Below are 27,996 nucleotides of genomic sequence, written 5' to 3' on the forward strand. Positions count from 1 at the left end.
AAAAAAAAAAAAAATTGTCTTCTTTGTCTCCAGTTAATTTTTTTTTCTTAAAGTCCATTTTGGCTGATACTAATGTAGCCACTCCAGTATTTATATGGTTGTTGTTTGCATGGTATAACAGACAATAGATATGTATTTATAGAACTTGTTATACTAACCTATTTACCTTTTCTGGTCTTCTTCATTTCTTCCTGTGAATTCAAATTACCATCTGGTGTCATTTCTGTACTTCAATATGTCTTTCTCCTACCTCAATCCTTTGTGCTGTTATTGTCAAATATGTTAAATTTCTATATTATAGACCAAACAGTATAATTATATATTCATTATTTTAAGGTATTTCATTTAATCAGTTAGGAGAAATTCAAAAATATGAAATTATATTGTTTTTTGTAGTTACCCACATAATTACCACTGGCACTCTTTTTCTGTGTGTGTAGAGATTCAAATTACTATCCGATGTTATCTGCTTTCAGCCTGAAAGTTTTCTTTAGCATTTCTGGAAAGGCAAGTCTGTTAGCATTACATCCTCTCAGTTTTTATTTCTCTGGGAAAATATGTATGTTGTCTTCATGTTTGTTAATGTTATTAAATATTTTCTTAATTGACAGATTTTTTTTTTTCTTTCAGTGCTTTGAGTATACCATCCCACTGCCTTCTGGTCACTATCGTTTAATGAAGAGAAGTCAGTGGTAGATCTTACTGGGGTTCTCTTGTACTTGGCATGTTATTTTTCTTTACCTATTCCAAAATTTTCCCTTTTTGACTATGATGTTTCTGGGTACGGATTGCTTTATGCTTATCCTAAAGTTTGTTGAATTTCTTGGAGGTGTAGATGAATGTTTTTTTTATCAAATTTGGAAAGTTTTCAGCTATTATTTCTTTGAATATTTTTTCTGTCTTTTTTCTCTTTTTCCTTTTGGTCTTCCGTTTCATGTCTCTTGGTGCATTAGAGGCGTCTCACATTTCTCTGAGGTGCTGGGGGTTCTTATTATTATGCTTTCTTTTCTTGTTCTTCAGATTGCATAATCTTCATCAGTGTATTTTTCAGTTCCTTGATTCTTTTCTGCTGGCTCAAATCTATCATGGAATTTTTCATATGGTTATTCTACTTTTCAACTCCAAAATTTCAATTAGATTCTTTTAAATAATTTCTGTTTATCAACATACTCTGTTTGATGAGTCATTCCCATCATACCTCCCTTTAACCATTCTTTATAGTTCAGAGTTGGGTATGGAGGCTGGTTTAATTAGATATACTAGAAAATTGTTTGAAAAGTTGGGGCAGAGGATGACCTTCTTCCCTCTGAATGATTTGGGTATGGATATGAGGCCTAAAACTGCTACAGCTCTTTTTGCTACCATGAGATAAGTTAACCTGAGGATTAAGCCAATATATATGAAGGAGGAGAATAATAAAATATCTAAGGAAACTGAAACACTGGTTGAAACACTGATGATGTCTTAACCTCTGAATCAAATAGCATTGAAGTTTTACCTAATAATACTTTCAGTTATATGAGCTAGGAAATACTCCTTGTTAAGATAATTTAACTTGTGAAAGTATCCAGTAGTTTCAACTAATTAAACAGGTTTTAGGAAGGACTCATCCTAAGTAGTGAGAGAAACACATTGTATTAAATAGTAAGTTTTGTCATTAAATTGTCTAGCACATATCTGTTGTGCTTTTCCCCTGATATTTTACTTAATGCATATTGTTTTGTGTGACCTAATTGTTGTACATTAATAATTAAAACAGTAGAACAAAAGTGTTAATGGATTTACAGCCATAAGACAAAAGAGCAGTAATCTGGAATTAGACTCATTTTTAAGACAACCCTGGCTTAGAAAATAAATATGAATATGCAAACCTTGATAATGTATTTATCAAGTTATCTGGAGTGTTTGGTTGCTGGTGACATTGTTATGTTTAATTTAACTTAGCAAATTGTGGTTCTTTCCCTTTGTATGAGTAGGCACCAACTCCTGGCACTAAAACAATTATTGGGGGACTGGGATTTTTACAAATATTCCCAGAAAGAGAGAGAATAATATAAAGTTAGATGAAGAGTAGTAGATTTTTTGAGCCTCTTTGGCAAGAGGTAGATAAGAATAAGGCAAATATAGGAATAGGGAGTTCATGAGTAACACACGGAAAGAGAATTTACAGGGCTGTGATCAGGAAATGAAAAAAATGAGTCAATATATCTCGTGCCCTAACCCTGTATGGAAGAAGAAAATAATTATGAAAATATACACTGGATTTCAAAGGGAAAATAAACTTTCAGTTTTTAGCCTCCCTATGTTTTAGCACTGAGCAACCAGAGAACTTTTGAGATTACCAAGTGTAAGCTTTGACCTCAATATTCAGGGCTAGTTTTAATATCTTTGGTTCCACTTTTGCTAACTCTTTAAGCCAGCTGTGGGACACACTGGTTTTTCTCTGCTTGTGGCGTGCAGCCTGACTTCCTTTCTCTGGTTCTCTCCCTCTTTGGCATAAAAGGAGAAGCAATGAGAGGACCAGTCTGCCAGAGTAGGAGCCAAGGAACCAAGCTGGATGCCTGCAAGACTGCAGACAAGTTCCTCTGAGCTACGGGGTGAAGAATTTGAGCCTGCTCCTTCTCCCTTATTATTTGAAACAAGAAATGGCAATTGCCAGTGTCAATATTACCAAAAATTAAGAATCTACAGGCTGACAGCAAAGTAGATAGAAGAGTGTGTCTGAATACATCAGTGTCTCTATTTTTTAAACACATTTTAATTAGGTACCTTGGACCTGCAGGCATACAGCACAGCTATTTCATCTACATTTGGATTCTATCTTCACAAATGATTCTGTTGATCAAGTGAAGTCAACAAGAGGACAATAGTTAAGAATCACAGAAACCAAAAAGCCAGTGAAGAGATATCTGTGAGGCCCTTCCCAGGCAGTTTCTAGTAATGAGAGGCTACTATCTTCTTTGGCTGTGAAGAAGAGCTAGCAGCGTGTAAAACAGACTCACAGAAAAATTCAGAAGGTTGTGTTTGAAGTCTGGCCTCTCTTTGCTACTCACTAGCTGTATCACCTTGGGTAGGGCAGGCACTGCATTTCAGATATTATCTTTACTTGTAAAATGGAGATGATGATAAAACCTTTTCCTGCCTTCCATGTGGTTTGTTGTGAGATGCAAATAAAATAAACACATGAGAAACTACTTTATAAAGTAGAATGTGCTGTCTGCTAAGTTTTATGACTTTCTAGATGCGAGCGCTGTGTTTCTAGCTGCCAAAGGATATTTGTTCATGAAATCCACAGATTATTTTAATAAGACTTAGCCTACACAATGATTTCTACCTGTTCACCCATTTAATTAACACAAGTTAAGTTCTAGCAAACTCAGTATGAGTTTTACCTTTGTCTTTTTTGCTGGCATTGAGGAGACTTTTATAGATATGCTAACTATCTAAGGAACTGTAGGAGACAAGGGTGAGAATAGGAAAAACTGAAAATTTAGGAAGTGAATGGGTAGACCCTAACACAATAATTAGCCCCTAAAAAAACAGAGGTATTGCTAAAAATTTGTAAGACCCTCACCAATATGCTCATTCATATCTTGATACTTTATAATCATAATGCAGAAGTATGAAGAACCACATTCAATAATTATGATGTTTATGTTTTCTTCAAATTAGATTTCTTATGAAGTGGGGCCATGTGTGATTTAAAATAATAGTGTTTTAGGGCCTTTTAATTGTTATGTTTCCAGAAACATGGAATTGTTATTGTGCTAAGGAAATAACTGATACTATCCTGATTCCCCACTTGCATTTATTGCTAAGGACAGTGAGTTCAGAGTGGCAGTGTCTCGTCACAACCTCTGTGTTTGGCAGCACCAAATATTGTAGTTGACTTACCCAGGCAAAGAAAAAAATAATTATCAGAAAAACACTTACTTTGTAGGTCAAAATTTTCCTTCAGACCACACAATGTGGGAAACAGAGGCCAGGGACCCCTAGTCTGATTGCCTTTGGAAATATACCAAAAACACCCAAAGTCAAGAGAACCCTGATTTTTAAGGTGCATCAGAAAGACATAGCATAGACAGTCCTATAAAGAAGATAATTATAAACAATGGCCTAATATAAATTTGAGTAAAATAAGGGATTGGAGTGCAAACAACATGAAGTTTTTTCCCAAGCTCCTGTGGTCTGAGAAAAGACATTCTTCTAAGAAAATGTGTGTGTTTGCGGGATGGGTGTTTGTGTGTGTGTTCACAAGCTTGAAATTCAACAAATATGGGAAAGCAATTGTAGGCCATAAGAAAAAAATAGGAAATTTTTATTAAAAAGTGATGCTGGAAATATATTTAATTGATTAGATTTGAAATACATTTTGTGGATGAGTATGACCTCTGGTGTTAATCTAGGGAAATTCTCTCACTTATATGCCTTAATAGAACAAAAAGAAGCAAATTTAATTTTCTGAAAGCTTATCACTGGAAGTCATGGCCCTTGATCTGCGTCTTTTTTTACCCCCAATGTTTCTTCATTTACTTCCTCTCTTCTCTATAGTCGCAAGTATAAATAAATATCTGCTATGTGCAAAGGACTATCCATGTGGAAGAATATTGCCTTTGTTGCTTCATTTAACTTTACATGTTACATGTATCTCTACAATCCTGTATAGGAAAAAAAAAAGAAAAAATTATGTCATACACATTTTAAATGTCTACATATAAACATAAAATTTGTTGACTTTATTAAAAGAGGAATGATGAAAACAAGAACTTCTTAAATGTGCCTGTTATAACCTAATAGTGTAAAATGTCTTAAACAATGAAGTTATGATTCAGACTAAAAATGAAACACAAAATTATCTTGTGTTTTTCATCATAGTAATACAGGTTTATCACACTCTCAATATACAGATAGTTATTAGCAAGATGGCTTTTCGAGTGTGTGTAATCAGTTGATTTCTTAACAGAAAGCCGATAAATGTCTAGTTGATTTACTGTCTGTCCAATCACAGTGAGTTTTACATTATTAAATTATTTTATGAGCTTTTTCAAAAAAGTGGCTAGCCGGAAGTACTATTAGTCTGAGTTTTGGTGTTCCGACAGTCCCTCATGTTGTGGATCAAATTTCCACTTTCTTCTGAATTTCGTGCATTCTGTCCTCCTGTGTACCCCCTTGGAGAGAAGTGAGAACTCCATGCAGCATTGCCATAAATCTCAGTAGGCAATTTCTGAGATGATTATTTCTACATGATTTCTACATGATTAATGACACTGCAACTAATCCCATACTAGAGCATAGAGATATACATGGCAAAAGATATATTTTTGCCTATTATTTTGTTTTTAGAGCCTCTCTTGAAGCCCTGAATTTGCTATTTGACAAAGTCAGTTTGACACAAGGGATGCAGCCATTATTTTTCTTATGACAGTTCAGAAACTGTAGAACCTTATATCTAATTTAATGCTAGCAATAACTATTGTGGTATTTCGGAGGTGGAGGCTATGTAATCTTTTATCTAAATTTATGAATGGCTAATAAAAATATTTATTAATTTACCATAATGTTCCTTTGAAGTATTTAGATTTCTAAGGATGAATCAAACATTTTCACTCAATCGCTACCCATAGCAACTGGAAAGCTATATAATTTGTCGAAAAGGGTCCTAATACATGTTTGATGGATTTTCTGCATGAGTTGAATTTCTTTTTCAGACCAGGTTAGTAACTTTTCATAGGGAAACTTCTATTTTAATTCAAATTACTTCTCAGAATTGTTTTTAATAGTCACGCTTTCCACACAATTCATGCAGTATCTACTCAGCTGCCCCGATGACTCAATTAGCTTCGTGATCCTAAACAAGTTTTATTGAATTGCCATTTTGAAGATACAGAACAAAATAACAATAGATGATAAAACAAAATGCTGTCTGATTGTTAGCCACTAAATTATATTCTTGACGAAGACCATTGAGAAATTCAAGTCCGGACAGTATTCATTATCTCAAGTCCAGGGCGATGGGACTAACAGCAGCTCTGCGCCCCCCACCCCTTTTTTTCTGCTGAATGTTTATTTGCACGTATAAAAAATTAAAATTGTTTAACATGTGTCCAAAGAATATCATAAAATGCATTATTCACTCCGTGACACTGAAAGCACACGCACGCACACTCTTACAAGCAGAGACCAGGTAAGCAACTTTAGGGCAGCTGCCGAGTAGAATATCAAGACATTGGATCCAGCTGAGAATTCCAATTAACTAATGACCTAATGAGAGTGATCCGCTTTCACTCTAATTTCTAGGTCTAATTCGTTGTAATAGTCTCTGTCATAAAAATCAGGCTTTAAAATAATTTAAAATGGAAACAAATATTCAACGGGCCAGTTTCTTTCATCTTTTTTAGGGGGAGACGGGAATTTGAATTCACAAAGAAATGCCAATGTAAAGACTTAAGATGGAGCAGAAACAAAGAACCTTCAAAAGGATCACCATGGTGTTGCTGCATCTCCTAGAAGAACACAGCGCAGGGAGTTTGTGAGACACCAAGTGCAATTTGTGTCAGTTTATTAGAGAGTAAATAAATAATGATACTGAACTCCAACAAAACTCCAGCACTGTCCGTGGGCAGCGATTATTCAGCCCAAGCTATCATTCTTAATAATTTCTCTGCCAGGCTGCAACTACCGGGGTGAATCAGCCTGTGCCAGGCCTCTCTCCCACCCGCCGCTGCAGTTAGGACTTGGCAAAGATGCCCGATGTTTGCGTTATTTGTGACCGGTCTTTGCTTTGTGTCTGCGCTGCAGGTGAGGAGGAGGAAGAGGAGCAGAAGAGGAGCTGGAGGCCGGCGGTGACTGAGCAGCCCCCACCCTTTGAGCGAGCCGCCTGCCTCTCCACCGCCTGGGAAGCCCTCGGACCTCCGGATTCGGGCTGCCGGAGGGCCTGAGCGCCAGAGCCCAGCACCCGGCGGCCGGGGGCGCCAGCCCCTCATGTTCCGGAGAAGGCGCAAATGTGAGCTGGCAGTAGCGGGGAAAGCCCTCCGCCCCCGCCAGGGGGACCCGGGAAGCCCTGCCGGCTCTGCGGGCGGACTGCGGGGATCCCCTCCTCCGGCCCCGCCCCCACCCTCCCCGGCCCCGGTGCCGAGGCTGTTAACCCTCCCCGCGCCGCAGCGCACTCGGGCTAGAGCGCCGCGCACCCAATCCACACTCCAGAGCCGGCCGGCGGGGAAAGATCCGGGCGCGGGGTCGGCTATGATCCCGCAGCGGCCGAGGCAGGGCTCAGGCCCCGGGATTCTCCCCACACGCTACTGCACTGGCGTAGCCGGCCGCCAAACTTTTTCTCCCCAAAGCCAGTGCCCCCGCAGTTACTTGGCGGGCAGCCGGCAGCCCACTCTCGGCGGGATGATCTGGGAGAAGCGGGCGTGGGACGCGGGGGCTGCTGTTTTGCAGCCCTACGAGGCATGCAGGCGGAGAAGTGGTCAGGGTTCCACACCGTCCCTGCGCCTGCCCCCTGGCCAGGGTGGCCCGACGTGCTGCAGTGGCTGGCGCAGGTGATCCGGGCAGCGCATCCGGCACTAGTCAGGGGGGCAGCGGCACGGGAGGGAGGGGCGCCTTTCTCTTTTCTCCTCCTCCTGCAGCCCAGCTGCATTGCGTGGGGGCTCTCCATCTCCAGCAGGGCTGAGGGGCGCACGCAATCAGCAGGTGGAATCCCTGCCCTGGAGCGCCCTGGCTCTGGACTGCACCCCCTAGGGTTTCTGTCCTGCAGATTCCCCTCCCCATCTTTCTCTGCCACACACGCTTCCCTAAGCCGCGCGCGCCGCAAACTCAGTCTCGGTCCCCGCAGGTGATGTCATGCCCATTGTTTTGGTGCGCCCAGCCAATCGGACTCGCCGCCTGGATTCTACCGGAGCCGGCATGGGCCCTTCCTCGCACCAGCAGCAGGAGTCCCCGCTCCCGACCATAACGCATTGCGCAGGGTGCACCACCGCTTGGTCTCCCTGCAGCTTTAACAGCCCTGACATGGAAACCCCATTGCAGTTCCAGCGCGGCTTCTTCCCAGAGCAGCCGCCGCCGCCGCCGCGCTCCTCACACCTGCATTGCCAGCAGCAGCAACAGAGCCAGGACAAGCCGTGCCCGCCCTTCGCGCCCCTCCCGCACCCTCACCACCACCCGCACCTCGCGCACCAGCAGCCGGCCAGCGGCGGCAGCAGCCCATGCCTCCGGTGCAACAGCTGCTCCTCCTCCGGTGCCCCGGCGGCGGGGGCGGGGGATAACCTGTCCCTGCTGCTCCGCACCGCCTCTCCCGGCGGCGCCTTCCGGACCCGCACCTCTTCGCCGCTGTCGGGCTCGTCGTGCTGCTGCTGCTGCTGCTCGTCGCGCCGGGGCAGCCAGCTCAATGTGAGCGAGCTGACGCCGTCCAGCCATGCCAGTGCGCTCCGGCAGCAGTACGCGCAGCAGCCCGCGTCCGCCTCCCAGTACCACCAGTGCCACAGCCTGCAGCCTGCCGCCAGCCCCACGGGCAGCCTTGGCAGCCTGGGCTCCGGGCCCCCGCTCTCGCACCACCACCACCACCCGCACCCGGCGCACCACCAGCACCACCAGCCCCAGGCGCGCCGCGAGAGCAACCCCTTCACCGAAATAGCCATGAGCAGCTGCAGGTACAACGGGGGCGTCATGCGGCCGCTCAGCAACTTGAGCGCGTCCCGCCGGAACCTGCACGAGATGGACTCAGAGGCGCAGCCCCTGCAGCCCCCCGCGTCTGTCGGAGGAGGTGGCGGCGCGTCCTCCCCGTCTGCAGCCGCTGCCGCTGCCGCCGCCGCCGCCGCTTCGTCTTCAGCCCCTGAGATCGTGGTGTCTAAGCCCGAGCACAACAACTCCAACAACCTGGCGCTCTATGGAACCGGCGGCGGAGGCAGCACCGGAGGAGGCGGCGGCGGTGGCGGGAGCGGGCACGGCAGCAGCAGTGGCACCAAGTCCAGCAAAAAGAAAAACCAGAACATCGGCTACAAGCTGGGCCACCGGCGCGCCCTGTTCGAAAAGCGCAAGCGGCTCAGCGACTACGCGCTCATTTTCGGCATGTTCGGCATCGTGGTCATGGTCATCGAGACCGAGCTGTCGTGGGGCGCCTACGACAAGGTACAGGCTTGAACCCTTGCCCACGCTACTGGAGTCGGGCACTGGGTGGTTGGGATGGGCACTGGCGGGGATCCTTTGCCTGCGGGTCCCACCCTCCCCAGAACTATCACGGGAGCCCGCCAGGACAGCGGGCGCGTCTAGGACGCACATCCCTAGTCAGCTAAATAACTCGGAGATGAACCCTTTCCGCGTGCAGCCAAAGTTCTCGAGGCAGTTAGGAGTGGCCAGCGCATTCGCGCACCTTTAGTAAGTGGTTCTGGGAGTCGGTGGAAACCATCTGTATTCATCCCCTGGTGAATTATGTTTAGGAGGCCCTTTCAACCCGCTCTCTTGAACTCAGGAGTAAGTTCCTCTCTGGTTTTGCTAGCCTGGAGCAGCAACGCTTCGTTTCTCTATGGCGTGGACCCGGCAGCCCAGCCACGCGTCTTTCCAGGTCTACTCTCATCTCCTGGTTTTGAGGCTGAATGATCTGACAGATCACAGAGCCAAGACAGGTGCACCCCTCTCCCCTTATCTTCCTTCTGTCAGTTCAGGTCCACCTATGGGGGACTGACTGACTCTGGGGCCTGGAAGGGGGTTAAAAGTGCTTCTTTCTTAAAAGTGCTTCTGTCTGACTGTGTTGCAGGCGTCGCTGTATTCCTTAGCTCTGAAATGCCTTATCAGTCTCTCCACGATCATCCTGCTCGGTCTGATCATCGTGTACCACGCCAGGGAAATACAGGTAACTTAGGTCCTGCTGTTTATGAATGACCCAAAGCCCCTGCAGTCAGCCTAGAGAAACGCGAGGCAGCAGAGGCTTTTTCCAAGCCGTCATGTCCTTGCTTGAGGTTACAGAAGACACATGCTGTGTTGTTATGTTAGCACCTGACCTGTTCTTTCAGGAAGTGGAAAACAACACAAGGCAGGGTAGCATATAAGCTTGCAGCATTTTCTGAGATGTATTTGTTGGACTCTTAAGATTTTTTCTCAGTAGGTGGATCCTTTTCTCCAGATCAGTTACATTTTGTTCCTTAAGGCCAGTTATGCTCTAGTTTTAATCTAGAATGAACTTGTGTTCTTGTCTGAGACGCCTCTTCCTAGTGGGTGCGTCATTATGGGAGATTGTACCTATATAATCTTCTATAATTTAGCATAGAGAAGAAAATTGAGTGATGAGTTACTGGCTAATTTATGTAAATGAGATATGGGAAAAGATCAAACCATTTCCTAAATCCCTCACCATTAAAAAAAAAACTGTTGTAAGTTTAGAATGCAAATTATGTATATCCAATCATTAAGTATTTTTTAAAATGTAATTTAAGAGTTAAGGCCACTGTCCTTGTGAGTTTTTTTTTTTTTTTTCCTAAATTTTATTTTGTTTAAATGCAGCCAGGAGCTCTGTATTTGGCTGTTAGTATCCATATCAGAATGCTCTATCAAACTTATGGGTCATTTTGTCAGTCGTTAGCCTACAAAGGAATATTAAGCCTTTTAAATTAAATTAAGTATTAGAGTTTTCGAAAATTAGATTGGGATTTTTTTCAGCTTAGAATTTGCACTGTGTGGGAGGCGCAGTGGCTCAGGCCTGTGGTCCTGGTGCGTGAGAATTTGCACTATGTGTTTTCTGATTTCTTTTTTTCTTTTTTGAGCAGTTGTTAGACATTTGGTGGTACTATGAGACCCTTAATTTAGGCCATCTTCCTTTAGACTGCCTCAGTTTTAAGCTGCCTTTCAATTTAAAACCTTATATAGGATTTGCCATTGAGGTCATTTAGTATTAATTTAAATTAAATTAATTTTAAATTAGTAACTAGCAAACACAAAGTAAATATGGGAGAAATCATTTTTAATGATTGCCCAGACAAAATAATGCTGTACATCACTCCAAGTGCGGAGAGAGAAATTACTTCACCTTGCCTTTATATTTGTAAAACTTTGAAAAATGTGTTTTTGAATGGATGAGGATGGAGAATGATAATTAGAAAGAGTGAGACTACTCGGAAATAAATAACAAAACTGCACTGACAAAATGAGATGAACACTTTTAAATTTTTAAAAGTTTTAATAGTTTACATAGATTCATCTTTAATTCAATACTAGTGATGGTGGGCTTTTGAGATTCTTTTGAACATTTTAAAGAGATACTAAAATATAACTTAAACATTAGAAATTTGTCTTTTGATTTTGACTTGAAGAGTAGACAATTAGAGCTGGAAAGAACAAAATAGGTTTAATGGTCCTTTGACTCAGTTTACAGATAAGGAATCTGAAATCAGCAGAGGTAGCTTGCCGGGCCACACAGCTAGACAGTGCACAGTGAGAACCAGCCCTGTCCTAGCTTCCAGGCCATAATGCTTCCCTCTGCAATCTGCTGCTACATGCCAAAAACCCTGAAACATGGATATTTCTTTTTCTGCAGTTTCCCTCTAAATCCAAAAGTTTGGTATATAAATTCACTTAAACTTAAAAGATTATTCCAAAATGTTCTTACATATTTTAAAATCAAGTTAACTTGAAAAATGTTTTGCTTAGTGATTCTGAAATGAGAGACCTTGCTGGGTTTTATTAAATATCACCTATGTGTTATTGCCTGTTCTTTCTGAAAATCACACAGCTAAACAAACATTCATGGGGGAGGACATTTGCTGGTATTAACATCAAGAACAAAGTGTCTTGAAAACACTGACTCTTTAAGAATCACTGGGAGATTTTTTGAAGTAATTCATAGGAGTCTAAGAAGAGCTACCAAATATTAACTATTTATTAAAAATTTGATATTAGAACACTTAAAATTTACAGAAGTTAATAAAACATCATATTTTATAGATTAATGCTTGAAAGCATTCCACTCATTGGCTAATTTTGAGGACGATTTCAGTTATGCATGTGCACATGTATTTTGATTAGGGTATGTATTGCATGAGTGAGAAAAATGACATGGAATGACCCTCCACGGCAAATATGCACAGTGAACTTCCTTACTGTTGGGCAACATAAACGTTATAGAATGTTATATGTTTTAAAAGTGGGTTTATTTTATATGATATGTGGCTTCTGTTAAACCCACTACACTTAAGATAGTTTCAAAAGAGATGCTTGGATCATATCATTTAATTATTTTGGATGTAGGTTTTTTACTCGGTGTGTTATGTAGAGGGATTTCTCCTTTCAGCTGAAACTCCAAATTCTTACATGAGATACTTTTATTTAAAAAATAAAATGAAATGGAGAAGGGTCAAATAAATGTGAAGACCCTGAAATAGAACCAGAAAAAAGAACCAGAAAAAAGTAAAGACGTTCTAATCCGCCCAGAGAAGAGCGTCAGCAGGGCTGTCAAACACCTTACTGTGAAACGCAGTGGAACCAACTGCCCAGGCTTATGTGTATGCGTGGAAAATGATGAATTACGCCCCCTCCTTTTTTATTTACTGATGTCACTGCTGTACGTGTATTTTTTTTCATAAAAAGTTTTAAGCTAATGAGCACTTCCCAACTCATGCTAAATAATTCCAAATATATCAATTAACTTTGAGTTAAGAAACTAAATGCAAGGTTATGCTGCCATTCATAGCGTGTCCTTGGATGCAGCATATAATCTAAAAGAACAATTTTGCTTTTTCTTTCTAGCATGTCAGTATGATAATCAGATAGTTAAAGCCAGCCAGTGTAGATTTCTGGTGCATGATACGATTTCTCACTGCATTCAGGAAAAGTAAGTGTTATAACTGACTTTCTGGCTCCATGTCCTCTGGAATTGCTTAATGAAGCAAGAGGAGACCCTGACATTTTCATGGAGAACCTTGGAAAGCAAGTCTGTGTGACCTTTTATAAAATGTTTATACACACTCTGGCAAAATAAGATGGTTCAGGTGAGTCATGGACGGAAGTGCTTGAATTCAAACAGTATGGGGGGGCTTTGTAAGATACCAGCTCAGTAAATTTCAGCTTTGGTGTTATTTTTCAGTACCACAGACAGCTCAGTGCACCAGGCAACAATTTTGTTCATTTTACTAATTACTTTTATACCTCACTACCAAAAATGAAATCACATTTTGGTCGTAATACTTATAAAATATCAGATTTAGTAGTAGTAGTTTTAGCTAAGGAGATATTAGACTTTTCAGGTGATAATGCACTTGTTTTCTGTATCTATTAGTAAAGCTAAAAAATATATGAATGAACACATAAAGCAATTTTAATAGATGCCTACGTATCATGACCTTCTGACAAAAGAAAACATAGTAAGGATTATTTTTATACAGTTGGGAAAGGTCCCTTGATATTAAGTAAGTAGCCTCCCTACCTCAAGTCTCAAGGTCAAATTATAGGTAAAACAGAAACATGCTTTTCAGTGACTTTTTTTTTTCTTTTTTTTTGCCCCACCCCGCAGCGAGGTTGGAGATAAGTCTCTGACAGAATAAGTACAAAATAAAGTTCAACTATTCTTTAAGATCTTCAACATCAGAAGTTTTCAGTGTAGCTTCCATGTCATCTTTTCAGCTTTAGTATACTATTATTTTTCTTATAGAGGTAATTTTAGATGAAAGAGTTGTTTAGTATTTTGAGGTAGGCAAGCATAAGATTCTAAACGGGAACAGAAAACCCATTGGACTAGTGCCTGATCTGTCTGGTTTTCATGGGTCTTGGAAGAATGGCAGATGATATACTTTGAATTGGAAAACATTTTCATTTGTTTGTTTTTGTAATATACAGCTGACTTTTGAACAACATAGGTGAACTGTGTGGATCCACTTATGCACAGATTTTTTTTCAGTAAATATAGTGGGCCCTCCATATCCGTGGGTTCTGTATCAGCAAAAGTACAGTATTCACTGGCTGTAAAACCCTCATACAGAGGGTTGACTTTTCATTTATGTGGGTTGCAAAGTGCTGAAAGACTTCAGTATACCTGGATTTTGGTGTCTGTGGGGTTCCTGGAACTAATCCCCTGTGGTTACCAAGGGACAACTGTAATTATATAATAAATAGCATTAGGGAAAGCAGTTATTTTATTTGTTATGTTTTATGATGGAATAATGCTTTTCATCATCTTTCAAGTTAGCTTTTCAGAGATGGACTCTATAGCTCTATAATCGGAAGAACAGAAATGAAAATTTCTCTTCATTCATGCACCAAGGCCACAAAAAAGAGGAAAGAGTGAGTGAGGGTGGGGGCCTCACCTGGACTGGTTGGGGAGGGGTGGTCCCTGTCTACTAGTAGGCTCTGTGGTTTGCTATATGAAGGCTCAAGTCTGAAGAAGAAGGAAAGAATGTTCTCTTTTCTACTTCTACAGAGAGCAAACAGGTGTTTGCAGACCATGCAGGAAATACTGCATATAGTTACTATTTTTATTAATGAAATAACCAATACACAAAAGTAATTGAAACAGTACAGCAGAGTTTAGAATAAAAAGTGAAAGTCATATTCTCTCAGTCATGTTTCTCAGAGGTAACCACTTTTAAGTTATATATATATATATATGCCTTCAGAACTTCAATACAGAATATTTAGGTGTACACCCATGCCTTGCTTATATTCTGTAGTGTATCTTGGAGGTTTATCCTCAGCAGCAGTAGGGACCTATTTCTTTTTTTTTAAGCAGGTACATAAGATCCTATTCTATGGATGTACTGTGGTTTACTATCTGAGAGCTGATAGGCAATTTGGAGTTTTCTAAGTTTTTGCTGTTACAAGTAATATTACAATGAACATCCTTATATATTTAATCTATTTAGAGTATGTACATATGGTAAATTTTCAGCAGTGAGACTGCTGAATCAAAGGGAGTTTGCATTTTAAATGGAAAGGTATTGCCCACTAGTTCTCTAGAAAGGCCGTCAGAGTTTATGTCTCTGCTTTCTCACACATTATTCCTCCACAGCATTGTCAACACTGGATGCTATAAAAAGATGTATTAAAGAAATCTAAAAAGTTTACCATTTTCTTGCAAAACATTTTTTGGTGACAAATTGTTTAAGGACAAAGATCAAGGTCTCAGGCTTCTTTGCGTCTATTTTGTAGTATGTAGCAGTGCGTTATCTAATCTGCCGGCAAATGGAGTTATCAGAAGCAAATGTTTGCCAAAGTTTTATTATTTCAGTTTTTAAAATTTGCATCCTGGCTAACATGGTGAAACCCCATCTCCACTAAAAATACCAAAAACATCAGCCAGGCATGGTGGTGGCGGGCACCTGTAGTCCCAGCTACTCAGGAGGCTGAGGCAGAGAATGGCCTGAACCCGGGAGGCGGAACTTGTAGTGAGCCCAGATCGCGCCACCGCACTCCAGCCTGGGTGACAGAGCAAGACTCTGTCTCAAAATAAATAAATAGAATAAAATAAAATAAGATTTGGAGGAGGTTGTTGAAGATGAAGGAAGCTAAAGAAGTAGAATAAATTATCTTGAACTAGTCTTAAGTTTTCTGCTATGGTGGTTTCATGTACCTATGAGGTAGATAAAAATTATAGCAACAGGTTGAAGGTAAGACTCCAAAAGATAGTGAGGTAGAAAACTTGCCTGAATTCCTTTGTTGAGTGGTTTTCAGCTCAGTGACTAATGTCTATATTGCCAGCAACTTCTACATCAGAAGTAATGAGATGCTTAGTCCCTTTGACTTTGTGTATACACTGTAGTAACGAAATCACTCAGGACTAATTTTCTCTGCCTGCCTGTGTAAAGATCTCTGCATTATTAATGGGTGTAACACTAAATAAAGCGATCCTGGTGTGTTTACAGAGCAGCATCACAAATGAATGAAGAGTGGAACTTTAGGTTTACCACAAATGGGTTTTCTAGAGCATCCAACCTGTTTCTGGGCCATGTTTTGTACAGTTCAGAGATAAAGGCACTGTGGACTGTCATCATCCCAAACCACACTTGGCAGGGAGCACCATGGCAGCCTGCACTGATTTAACTTCAGAGAAGTTATGTTCGGTTAGGATAGGAAGTGGTTTTGTGGGGTTGTTTTAGAGAGAGTTTCTACTCATTATGAAATAATGTAATATTTGCTACTTTGGGAATATATTTTCAACCTGAAACTCCTTAAGAATTCTATTTATAAAACTAGAAAACACATGGAGGGATCTTAATTATTATTGAACTCAGTATCCCACCCAGCATGAGAATGTCCTTTATGTCATTTTTAATAAAAGTGAGTCACCCAGTTCCTGCTTAAACTCTTTTCCCGAGATTGTCAGTTCATACATGTACAAGGCTGTTTCATTCTTAGCTCTTATTTTTAGTAAGATTTTATGTTCAGGTGAAGTCTCATTTTTATTTATTCCATATTCAACATTTTAAAAGTTTTTGAGGTCTGCAAATGCAATGAGGAATAAGACAGGAGGGGCCCTTTCCTCTTGGAGCTGATATTCCAAGGAGGAGGGGTTAAAGAGAGACAAAAATCAATAATAAAATTTTTGGAAGTTGTGATAAATTCCCTAGATGAGAGACAAAGGGCTGAGATAGAAAGTTGGGAGACAAGGGTTGCATACATCAGACAGGACCATCAAGGGAGGACTTTCTGAGGAAGTGACATTTAAACTGAGACATAAATGGAAAGGAGTAGCCAGTATTGCCAGAGTCTGGGAACAACCTGTGTGAAGGTCTCATGACCAGGAATTTACTGTGCTGAAGCAAATGAGAGCAAACTAGCATAGCGTAGCCCAAGCAGGAGCAGAATTGTACCAAATAGAGTAGGAGGGGATAAAGGGACCTGGTTTTCAAGGATCTTGAGGCAATGGTAAAGATTTATGGATTTTTTTATTTTTCCTCGACGTGCAGGAGGGAAGTCTTAGAGTTTAAAGCAGGCAGGGCTCATAATCCAGCTTAATGTTTAAGCAGGCCTTGTTTTGATGCTGTCAGAATTGGCCTGGATACTATTAGGAAGTTGTTGGCAAGCTGTTTCATAGAGAGAGATGATGCTCACCTGGCTTAATAGCGTTCTTGCTTGTAGCAGCCATAGAGATGAGAAGTGGGCTGATTGGAGGTCTGTGTTAGAGACAGAACAGACTTACCATTGGACAGAATGTGGCAGGTAAGGGCAGGGGTCATTACAAAGATGATTGATGGGGTTCTGGCTGGAGCAGCTGAGTGTATTGTGCTGAGAAGGGAAGACTCAAATTGAGGAGCAGGGTGTAGAATCAGGAATTTCTTTTGGCATAATATATTTGAAATTCTGCTGATTATATATGAGAGTCTGGAGTGCAGAGGAAGTCTGTACCGGATATTTAAATATGGTAGTTATCAGCACAGAGACTATTTAAACCCACAGGAATTGATGAAATCACTGAGAGAGAATAGAAAAATGAGAAGGTTGAGAGTTGATCATTCTCTGACATCTAGAGGTTGAGTAAAGTAAGAACTAGAAAGAGGAGACAAGAATGAATTGTCCCTGAGATGAAGGAGTCTAAGAGATAGGAGTGTTTTAAGGAGGGCATAGCGCTCTGTATTGAATGCTACCAAGGTCTGTTAATATGGGATAGAGAAGTGCTTTTTGGATTTGGAAAATTGAAGGTCATTGCTGACCTTGATGAGCCATTTCTGTGGAGTGGTAGAGACAGAAATAGACTGTAAGTTCTAGCATAAAAGAATAAGTTGATTTCCCTTTTCACAGGATCACAGAGCAAACATTTTAACATTAGATCCATTTAAATGCCCTCCTAGTTAAATAGTCCCAATTTCTTTGAATATTCCTTCTCAGACATTGAATGTACCTGATCACATCCTTCTGGACTTACTTAGTTATGTTGAATTTCCTCTTCAAATGAGAAGGTCAGAAACATAACCAACACTTTCAGATAGAATCTTCCAGTGGGGTTAACTCTCTTCATCAAAAATGCTATGTTATACTGACTCTTATTAGTCTAAAATGGTCATTGCTTCACAGAAATTTGCCCAGTGACAATTGTAAAATTGTTGTTGAGCTAAATGCTCAGCTTTACGTTTAGTAACCCTTTTAAATAGCATCTTGATTTCAGACCAGCATGTCAGCCTGTCAGAATTGTTGGAATCAATGCTAATGTTTATTTGAAAATCCTGTGTATGGATGATCTCTAGAATTGGAAGACTCCAGAGTTTAAATTGGTGCTAGATTCTGTTCCAGAAGCGTGGTCAATATTGGTGGCTCTTACTTGGTTTGGATGCCTGTCATTGACATATTTGACTCTTCTTTCCTACTTTTGTGCTAGATGTGAGTCTGAAAAGTGAACCTTTGGATAAGACGAGGTCAGAGTTGAGACGTAGGCGCTTTTTGTTGAGCCATCTGCTCATTCGTGATGTTTGAACTCTGTGAACTCTGTTAGCCACCTCACATTTCTCTAGTTTGTGTACAAGAATGTTATGAAGACTGTCTGATCCCTTGTTAAAATCCACATTTTCTGTGTACTCTGCACTGTCAGGATCTTTCAGTCTATTAGTGATATCCAAGAAAGAAGTAAGACTGATTTGATTGTAATTTTAGTGTATAATACAGGCTTCGTGACCTAATCCCTTTACTCTTAAAAATTTTATTTTTTCCCTTCAGATGATAAAATTAATAACTATTCATGTTAGGAAATTTGTGAAACATAGGAAAATATGAAAAGTAACATAAATTAGTCTAACCACCCAGTGATGACTGTTATTTATGATATTGTGTATTTATTTATATAAAGTATATGAACATGCTATTTGATATGTTGCTGTATAAGGAAATTTTATATTCTCTTCATATAACTTTTTATTGTTTTTTCCTCATGTTTAAAAATTCTTAATATTGTAGGTGCAAGTTTTCTTTCATTATGTAGATGTAATCAATTTAATTATTTTCCCTATTTTGGACACTTAAAAATTAGAAATAACATATTTTAAACATTTTTATAACAAATACCCTTGCAGATTAACTTTTGTGAGCATCTCTGGTGATTTCCTAAGGATAAACTGCCAAGAGAGAAATCACTGAATTAAAGGGTATTATTTAAGACAACTGATAGCTTGTAAAATTATTCTCCCAAAAGTTTTTATCAGTCCTTTTATTTTTAAAGTGCTTTCAAACCACTTTATGAAATGTGGTTTATTGAACTGATGTAGCGATTTCTGCAGTATCTAGGCTCAAGAGTGCCAGGTAGCATTGAGTACCGTGATGTGTAAATCTGGCAATTTGCTTCCCTGTGGTCTCCTATACCTTCCTAATTCTCCATGATCTTGGTTTTGAAATATTGGCTAAAAAGGCTTCTAAAAGGGTATCCCTTTTGAATAGTTAAAAACAATTATATAGAAACAATGGGAAAGCAATATTGGAAGATAACTTTGTCTCCAAATATTTCCAATTGTTTTCATTATGGGAAGCTTTAAAACCATGATTTCTGACAATTTTTCTCTCTAAACGTTCCTGCTGAGCAGAGCAATAGGACTCTCCTTTGTGTTGACTGTTTTTACAACATAGTCTTGTGGCTTTGTGCATTCATTCTCAGCTCTGCCACTAATCAGCTGTGTGACCTTGGACAAGTTACTTAATCTCTCTGAACTTCAATTTCCTTCTCTGTAAAAATGTAAAATATAACTTAGAACACTGCCTGGCATGTGGTAAGGGCTATTTACATGTCAGTGGTTGGTTATTGTTCACTATTTTGGAGTTTGTTGGGGTGGAAGGGGTGGAATTGGAGCCCAGCTTCTCTGGGCTTCAGAAAACAGTGATTTTTTTTTTTCCATACGAAACTTATGAGAGAGAACAGGAAAAAAAAAAGGGCCATTCAAGCAGTGTTTATTAGTTTATTAACACTTAATCTAGGGTGTGTGTGTGCAAGCACGTGCATATTTTTAAATGAAAGCTTTTGCTGTCTATTAAGGACAGCCATTTTTTTTTTAAACAGGTTTAGTTCTGAATCTTCCTGTGAGGAGGTTGACTATCTTAGGAGAGAAGTAATAATTTTGTCTTTAGGTTTCAGATCTATAATGCGTATTCAGGTACTGCGATGTTAGGCTAACAGTTTTTACTAAAATGGCCATTTTCCACGTAAACTTACCATGGGTGTGGTTTCATTTTGGAATCAAGGCCCTTTCTATGCTACATTAACTTCTTCAGGCGTCACAGCTGACTGCCTCTCCTCACCACTAATTAGGACCCTGGTGACTTAAAAGAATTAAGTGAAGCACTCCGGAAAGTAAGCAAAGGGAATAATTTGGATGATGGAAAATTCTGGTATTAAACTCCTGCTGAAAGGGGATAAGAGGTAGTAAACAGCCTAAGGCATACATGCAAATGACTGTAGTTGGCAGTATTTCTGTCTGTATTCTTTGTAGGTCTACAGGATATTTAAATAAGACGTGTTTTTTCTTTTTCTGGACTGGGTTTATTTCTGGTGAGAGTTTTGTTTTCTTTGCTACCCTCAACCACAGTGCTTGGAGTACAGTGGTCTGAAAGAACTGGGAAGAATTTCTTTGTGTAAATATGACAAATAACATCTCGAAATATTCTGGGTACAGTGATTGTTTTGCTTTTTATCAGGGAGCTTGTATCTTTTCTGTTTTATTTCAAATAATCATTAATTGAATCTACATTCTGTCCGTTCTTTGTTTAGAATAATGTGTTATCGTTGAGTGAGTTTTGGACTTTGCTTTTCGAATTTATAGGACACATTGGGATTTATACATTGTCAACTTGGAATGAATTATGTAGACCATTCTAACAACTGATATTCTATATCAATAATGTGTCCTTTGCTTTCTTTAATATTCTGGGCATTTTTGCCTAATTATGTAACTATCTGTAGTGATTATCTGGTCTTAAGATGGGATTGTTTTCAGGTCATTTGGCCACTGAGACTTTATTATCTGGTTACTGAATGAGTCGTCTTCTGTCAGGAAGCTTTTGTGTTCCAGGGGAAATTCTATGTGATATTTGCATATTAGTTTTGACAAAGACATACTGATTTTTCAGGAGAAAGCATAAAACACTATAGTATGCTTATCATGCTTTTCACCTTGGATAGTACTTTTCTTAGAATAGTGTCTCCTGTCACAGGGTTAAAAATTGCATAGGTGCTAATTCATGAACTGTTTAATTTTTTACTGTGTGGCGAAGGGAAACTATACCCTAGCTTTGGATAGTAGAGTATTGAATAAATTGATAGTAGAGTGTTTAAGAAATTAAAAAGTGCTAATGAGGCTGAGTATTGAGGTTGTATGCATATAATGTGACATAAAAGTGATGGCTGTGGGATGTATAATAGTAATTTCATGCTTTTTCAAAGATACATCTAATACTTTTAGGTATCTACCCAAGCAAAAGTATTGACTGAAAACTTTGTTTTATTTATGTGGAATTAGCTATGAAGTTTTTAAGACTTAAAAGTCTTAGCTTTTAGAAACTTGGTGTAAGTCAGTTTTCATAGAGGTAAATCTAATCTCTCACTTGGAAAAAGTCATGTCAGTTTGTCTCTTGAGGTAAGAATACCTGGAGTTATATTTATTTAGTTATACATGTCATTGGTTTAAAACCTTTAGCTTACTGCTTGAAACTCTTGGTAATGTTGCAAATGTATTAGTGTTGTTGAAAAATATTTTGAGTTATAATTTTACTTCATCAGTGGTATTTTAGTCAAGATTTTACTAGTTGTTCTTATTTGTCAACATCAAAGAGAATATTTGATGAAAATGCGTTGGAGCAGGTGTCTACAATTTAAGCATGTGTGATACAAAGATAAATCTCCAGTATGCTTATTATTATTATTTTGCAAAAAGAAAGCAACAACAACACAATTCAGGGATAAAACTATTTTTTAAAACTGTTTTGATTTTGTATTCACTGGTTCTTGTGGAGTTTTATATCATTTAAAAAAAAGACTCAGTGTATATATGTATTTTCCTTTAGCGTATCTTTTCACACAGTCTCTTTTATCCTTTTGACAACTGTACGTATTTTTCAGTTGTTAAATTTTGACCAAATTCGGCTTCGCGTCTGAAACGTGTCCTTTGGGTGTTTCTTACACTGGGGAATGAAGGTCCAGCCCGCTCACTGTCGTGTTCACTGTCTCAGTCTGGTGCTGTGTGTACAGATTGCTTCAGTGGCAGCTATTTAGAAGTAATGTATCCATCAAATGTGTCTTATACAAGTAGCCACAGAAGGAAAGGGGACATGTGTTTAGGACTTAGTCCCTCAAGCCCAGGTCAGAACATCCTTCCTGCACAGAGACTGCACAGAGCACTCAGTGGGCGAGCATCTGCTCTGCAGCATTTACCAGCAGCAAGAGGTCTCCTCTGCACCAGTGTGCAAGGATGCAGGTGGCCGCAGCATGGTGATCAGTGTGGTGGAAGGTGAGCAGAAGCCTCATGTTCAAAACCCCCGTTACGACCTGCTGCCATATGGGAACACAATTCAGCAAATGAAAAGCAGTAGGATGGGGAGGCTGATGGTGAGAAACGATAGGCTCAGATGCCCTTGCGACATATGCTGTAGCTGCATTTCCAGGCTGAACGCAAATTTTCATGAATTTGCTCACATTTCCTCTCTGCTCTGTTGTGTGAATGATGACTTGTACATTCAGTGGGGTCCAAGTCGTTGATGATTTTTAACCTTTTTCTTAAACACAATGGGGGAAATTACAATGAAGTGTTACAAGTGTACTTTCCCTTACTGAGGAGATAAAGAGAACAGGTTTTAAAATCATCTCATTGGCCAGACATGGTGACTCATACCTGTAATCTCAATGCTTTGGGAGACTGAGGAGAGAGGATTGCTTGAAGGAAGCCAGGAATTGGAGACCAGCCTGGGCAACATAGTAAGACCCCATCTGTGCAAAAATAAAGAAATGAAACACTTAGCTGGGCGTGGTAGTGCATGCCTGTAGTCCCAGCTACTTGGGAAGATGGCTTGAGCCCCGGAGTTCAGGGCTGCAGTGAATCATGATTGTACCACCACCCTCCAGTCTGGGCAGAGGGGTGAGCCCCTGTCTCCTAAAAAATTTTTTTTAAAATTATCTCATTGACTTTATTTTAAATTTGCCTATTGGATCCTTTTGAGGAGCAACTCTCCCTACCCAGTGCTCACTGAGACCACCACTGGCTGTGTGTACATAATCTCTCCCTTTTTTGGCCTCCCCAGCCTTGTTTTCATTTAGGAATATTCCTGGGAACATCTGATGTGTTTTGAAAATACCAGCCATGTCAGGATTCCCACTCTGATCCTAAGGGACATACTGAGGATCCCTGATGCTCTCTAATCCCCCTATGTGCATCATTATGATTGGAGGGTGGAAAAATAAGCCTAAGTGTAACATTTTCCAGTCATGTTGGATGGTATCTGTTGCTTGTACTCGTGTTTATTTTGAATGTTAAAAGCTTGTGAAAAGCAGAAGAGCTGCTGCTTGAAGGTGATAGATGCCACCTGGCTGGGCCTGTCACTGTCCAGCAGGGTGTGGGTGGCAGCACAGAGTATAGACCCCAAGAGGACACTGTAAGGGGAGAAGCCCGAGGGATGCCTTCTATCTAGACAGACATTTGTGCCTCTGAAAAGCAGCCCAGACACCAGTTAAGAACTTTGGCTCTGGATCCAGACAGATTTGAGTTAGAACTCAGTTTTACTCTGTGTGACCGTAAGAAGACAGTTATTACCCCTCCCAGGCTCATTGTTTCATCTGTAAAATGAAAATGATCATTGTACCTATCTCATTAGATTGTTTTTGGGATTCAGTGAGACAGTGTTTATGAAGAATCTAGTGTGATACCTGCCACATCATAAATGCTCAATAAATCTTAACTTCTGTTATTATTCTTCTGTCATTGTTACTGCTCTTCTGTCATTATTATTATTAAGTAAATACTGTAGCCTTCACAAGGAAGCAGAGCCTAGAGTCTAGAAGGATCTCAAGGTGGGAAGAGGGAAAGGCAATAATGACCATGTTTCAAGGTACCTAAAAGTTTTGGTAAGAGGGACATTGGGCAGAGAAGGCAAATATTTGCTTAATTAGAACAGGGATTGGCAAACTGCAGACCATGGGCCAAATCCGCCCCCTGAACAAATCTGGCCTACATGTTTGTATATAAAAAAAACTTTTATTGGAACACAGCCGTGCTCACTTGTTCAGGTATTGATTATTGCCGCTTTTGTGCTACAGTGGCAGAGTTGAGTAGTTGCAACAGAGGCCATATGGCTGGCAAAATGAAAAATATTTGCTTTCTGGGCCTTTTACAGAAAAAGTTTGCCAACCTCTGAGTTGGAGAAGAGGATGGTAAGCAAAGGCAAGAAGAAACATGCCTGAAAGTGTTTGTTCTGCCTTTGCATCAAAAGCTATTCTTAGTTCTGATTTTTACTAAGGAAAGTGTGTGGTGGGCAGAGGTTCAGGTGGATGTTGATTGGGAAGTGCAGATTTTTGTAGGTAATAGACTCTCTGTTATGGCCCATATCTCAGTCTTCTGTGTAGGAGTTGTACCCCTGGGATTGAGGTGGAATTGTGTGTTGAATTAAATTTACATCATCACATGCAAGTGGAATGGCTGTAGTTGAAACTTCTGGTGCCTCCGGGTTGGGAGTCATTTTTGGGAGGGGTTGTAAGGAGAGAATGGCCTTGTTTGACCCTTGGTGCTGCATAACTTAGTCTCAGAAAAGCTAGGCATCTCATTGTGGCTTATAATGTTCTATGACACTGTCGGTGTGGCTTGCCTCAATCATGAAGTGAGACTCATTTGTTTTATGTTGTGAAGAAAGTATTTTATAGCTGACTGTTCTCTAACTCTATATTTGCCGTAAGAAAGCCACGAATTAAGGTGGGAAACAGTAAAGAGTGTTTGTTATTTTCTTTTGGTCTGAAGTTCTGGCAGCATGTATAATTTATTAATTTCCTTATTGCTGTTTCTAGTGATTTAAGTTATATTTCATGCAAATAATCTTTTCCATTCTGAGCTGCCTACGGGCAGCTCCCCTTGGAGTCCCTCAGGGCTGCAGCTCAGCACCTCCCAGCCTTGTCATTCCTCTGAGGCCTCCGAGTGGTAGCTGACGTTAGCTGTCTTAGAGAGGGGCACCACGGGCCACCTGGGGCCCCAGGGAGGACCCTCGCCATCCCTTTCCTTCTGCCCATCTCCCCACATACTTGCAAGAGTCATCAGGATACTATGGCCATTCCCTCCTTAGTGTTCTTGGCATTATCTTTGCTCTCTGCTGACAGTCTTGTGCCTTCATTCTGATTTCCAAACTTACTGACTCTTCCCAGGTCCTCCTGCAATCTCATTTAGGAATATACTTACTGATATTTTATAAATATTATATAGCATATTACATTTATAGCATATATTATATAGCTTATATATTATATAGCATATTAATATTTTATAACTGTTATATAGCATAATTATATTGTGATGGTATAATGAATAACATAATATATACCATCTATATTATATGTAAAGTGTAAAAATATATAAGTATAGAAAAGTAATGTGTTATACATGTCATTTACATAATTTATTTTTCAATTTATATCATTTTATTTTTAGCTTAGACTTAGTATGTTTTTTAACTGACTTATTTTAGTCCCATCTTAATTATCAGTTTCCATGAGATTATGAGTTGTAGTACAATTACCTGTGTTTTCTAATACACAATACAGTAAAACTGTAAATAACAACATGCAGCCTGGACTCATCCCAAGGATTCCTTTTGGGAATTTCTGTGTCAATTGTTGCTGTATTCTTCTAACGTGGATTAATGTAGTCTCCTGCTTCCCTCCCCCTGCTTCTTTCTGCTGGTCCATCTCTGCTGTTGCAGAAATTTCTGCCACAGACACCAACATGGTGCTGTCACAACAATTCTAAAATGATGCCCTGGCGCTCTCTCTTGTTTCATGGCGAAGGTCTGTAATGTAGATTCCTGCAGTTCAATACAGAGAGCTACAGAGCATCAAAGAGAAAGGGATCATGATTCAGTCCCAGGTTTTCCTGACTTCTCACCAGTGATTTCCCATGACCTGTTAATAGGTGTGAGCTTCAGTTTGTCATTTGGAAAATGGAGTAATAGGGCCCATTTCATGAGCTACTGTGAGAATTCTACTATACTTAGCCCAATGCTAGACACACAACAATCACACACACTGTAGCATTAGTATTTTCATCGTTGTGTTCACCATCATGACCTCTGTAATCCTTACTTTCTCATATGTAACTGGGGATGAGGCATCATGAGGTTTTTGTTAGGATTGCATGACTGGTTTGGGGGGCAGTTAGGGTGGGAGAGAGTAGTGAAGTGCCTGGTATGACATGTGGCCTTTGGGGTGCACTAATGCAGGCCATTATTACCATAGCACTTATCAGACTCTGTTTCTCAGTTGAGAGGGCAGCTCCCTGGGGGCAGGCATCATGTTCGATTCTGCTGGACATTCTCAGGGCTGAGCAGCCTAGTGAACACTCCTGAAGTGGGTAAATCCAAGGTTCTCACATCTTGTGTGTCAGGCCGTTTAAATTGTCACTGTTTTCATCTGTGGTGTGGGGGGAGCCCTCCTTGTTCCTTCTTCTTGGTTTACCAAAAGCTGATTAAGAATGTGGATAAAATAACCTATCTTAAGAGGAGGTGGTATGGCAATCTAATAAGCTAATAATAGTCTAATTAATGTGCTTTTTCTTAGCATAAAATTTTCTGCTCTTTTCTGCCATAATGTTCAGTATCACTAAAGAAATTTAGCTTTTAACACTAGTTGTATTGTCTGACTTTAAATTATTAAAATAGATAATGAAATGACTGGCAGTACAGTCAGAGATCATTGGTTGAAATCATTGCAGTGAATTCGTTTCTATTTTTTATAGCTGTATTGAAAGAGACAGATTTCATAGTTTGGTTGTAAGACTTGGCTGAAAGAAATACAAAAACAAATGTGTCTAGATGCAGTGGTGCTGTGCTTACAATGCAGTGGTAATTTTAGGAGAGCCATGAGAATCTAAGGGCTCTAATAGTGACAGATTAGCTTTAGGTATCTCACTGGTATAATAAGACACGGAGACCCTTCTTTGGGCTCCCTTGTGTCCCTCCAAGAGGATCACAGCATGTCCTACTGTGATCGTCCTCTTCTAATTCTTGATTTTACAAAATACCCTCTCATTTTTCAGCTCACCTCTAACTTCACCTCCATTGTGAAGCCTTGTCATTATTTCAGACGTTTCATTCTCTTCCTTTCCTGAGCAACATTTGTGTTTGGTACTGGTTTTTAAGCCTCCTCGAGTGGTTTTCTGTGGCTATGCTTTACCTTCTCAAGGGCAGTTACACATCTTTTTGCTCAGAAGCAACATAAGCTATGCCAACGTATGCTGCCATCCAGTGTTGCTGTGGAACTGAGCTAGGAGAGGGGCAGCACAGGAGCCAGTCCTCATCATAGTGCTGGGTGATGCAGGGATGGGGAGTTGGATACCTGTCTGTTGATGGTTCAGATTCTTTTTTAACCTGGAATAATATGACAGTATTCATGGATCTGGACAATTATACTTGCAAGAGAATGACAGATTGTTATCCTGTTAATGGATTAACCATGAAGTTAATGTTCTCTCCTGTATATGTTTCCTATATTTTAATTATGGATCAGAAATAGGCTTTAAAATGGTTGCACAGAGGGTAGCAACACTGAAGACCTGGCATATGTTTTCTTTTTGTTTACCATTACTATTCTGCAGTGTAATCCATGCCTTCAAGAGCTGTTAAAATGGGATTTCCAGGCCGGGCGCGGTGGGTCAAGCCTGTAATCCCAGCATTTTGGGAGGCCGAGGCGGGTGGATCACGAGGTCAGGAGATCGAGACCATCCCTGGCTAACATGGTGAACCTCCGTCCTACTAAAAGTAAAAAAAAACCTAGCTGGGCATTGTGGCGGCGCCTGTAGTTCCCAGCTGCTCGGGAGGCTGAGGCAGGAAAATGGCGTGAACCCAGGAGGTGGAGCTTGCAGT

General features: G+C 40.3%; 1 protein-coding gene across 4 annotated transcripts in view; it reads left to right on the forward strand.

Moving 5' to 3' along the window:
• The window catches only part of KCNN2 (potassium calcium-activated channel subfamily N member 2), a 447,618-nt gene that overhangs the window by 298,570 nt on the left and 121,052 nt on the right, over positions 1-27,996 (forward strand). For 3 of the 4 annotated variants that reach the window (XM_017895039.1, XM_017895037.1, XM_017895038.1), the window contains exons 3-5: positions 6,799-7,003; positions 7,835-9,126; positions 9,752-9,847. In XM_017895039.1, the coding sequence (XP_017750528.1) occupies positions 6,982-7,003; positions 7,835-9,126; positions 9,752-9,847 (1,410 nt within the window). In that variant the 5' untranslated portion in view covers positions 6,799-6,981. Of the gene's footprint in view, positions 1-6,798; positions 7,004-7,822; positions 9,127-9,751; positions 9,848-27,996 lie in introns of those variants that run through there. The other variant, XM_017895040.1, reaches the window with a different exon arrangement.

Source organism: Rhinopithecus bieti, unplaced genomic scaffold (genome assembly GCF_001698545.2).
Source record: "Rhinopithecus bieti isolate Rb0 unplaced genomic scaffold, ASM169854v2 scaffold_25764, whole genome shotgun sequence".
NCBI classification, from domain to species: domain Eukaryota; kingdom Metazoa; phylum Chordata; class Mammalia; order Primates; family Cercopithecidae; genus Rhinopithecus; species Rhinopithecus bieti.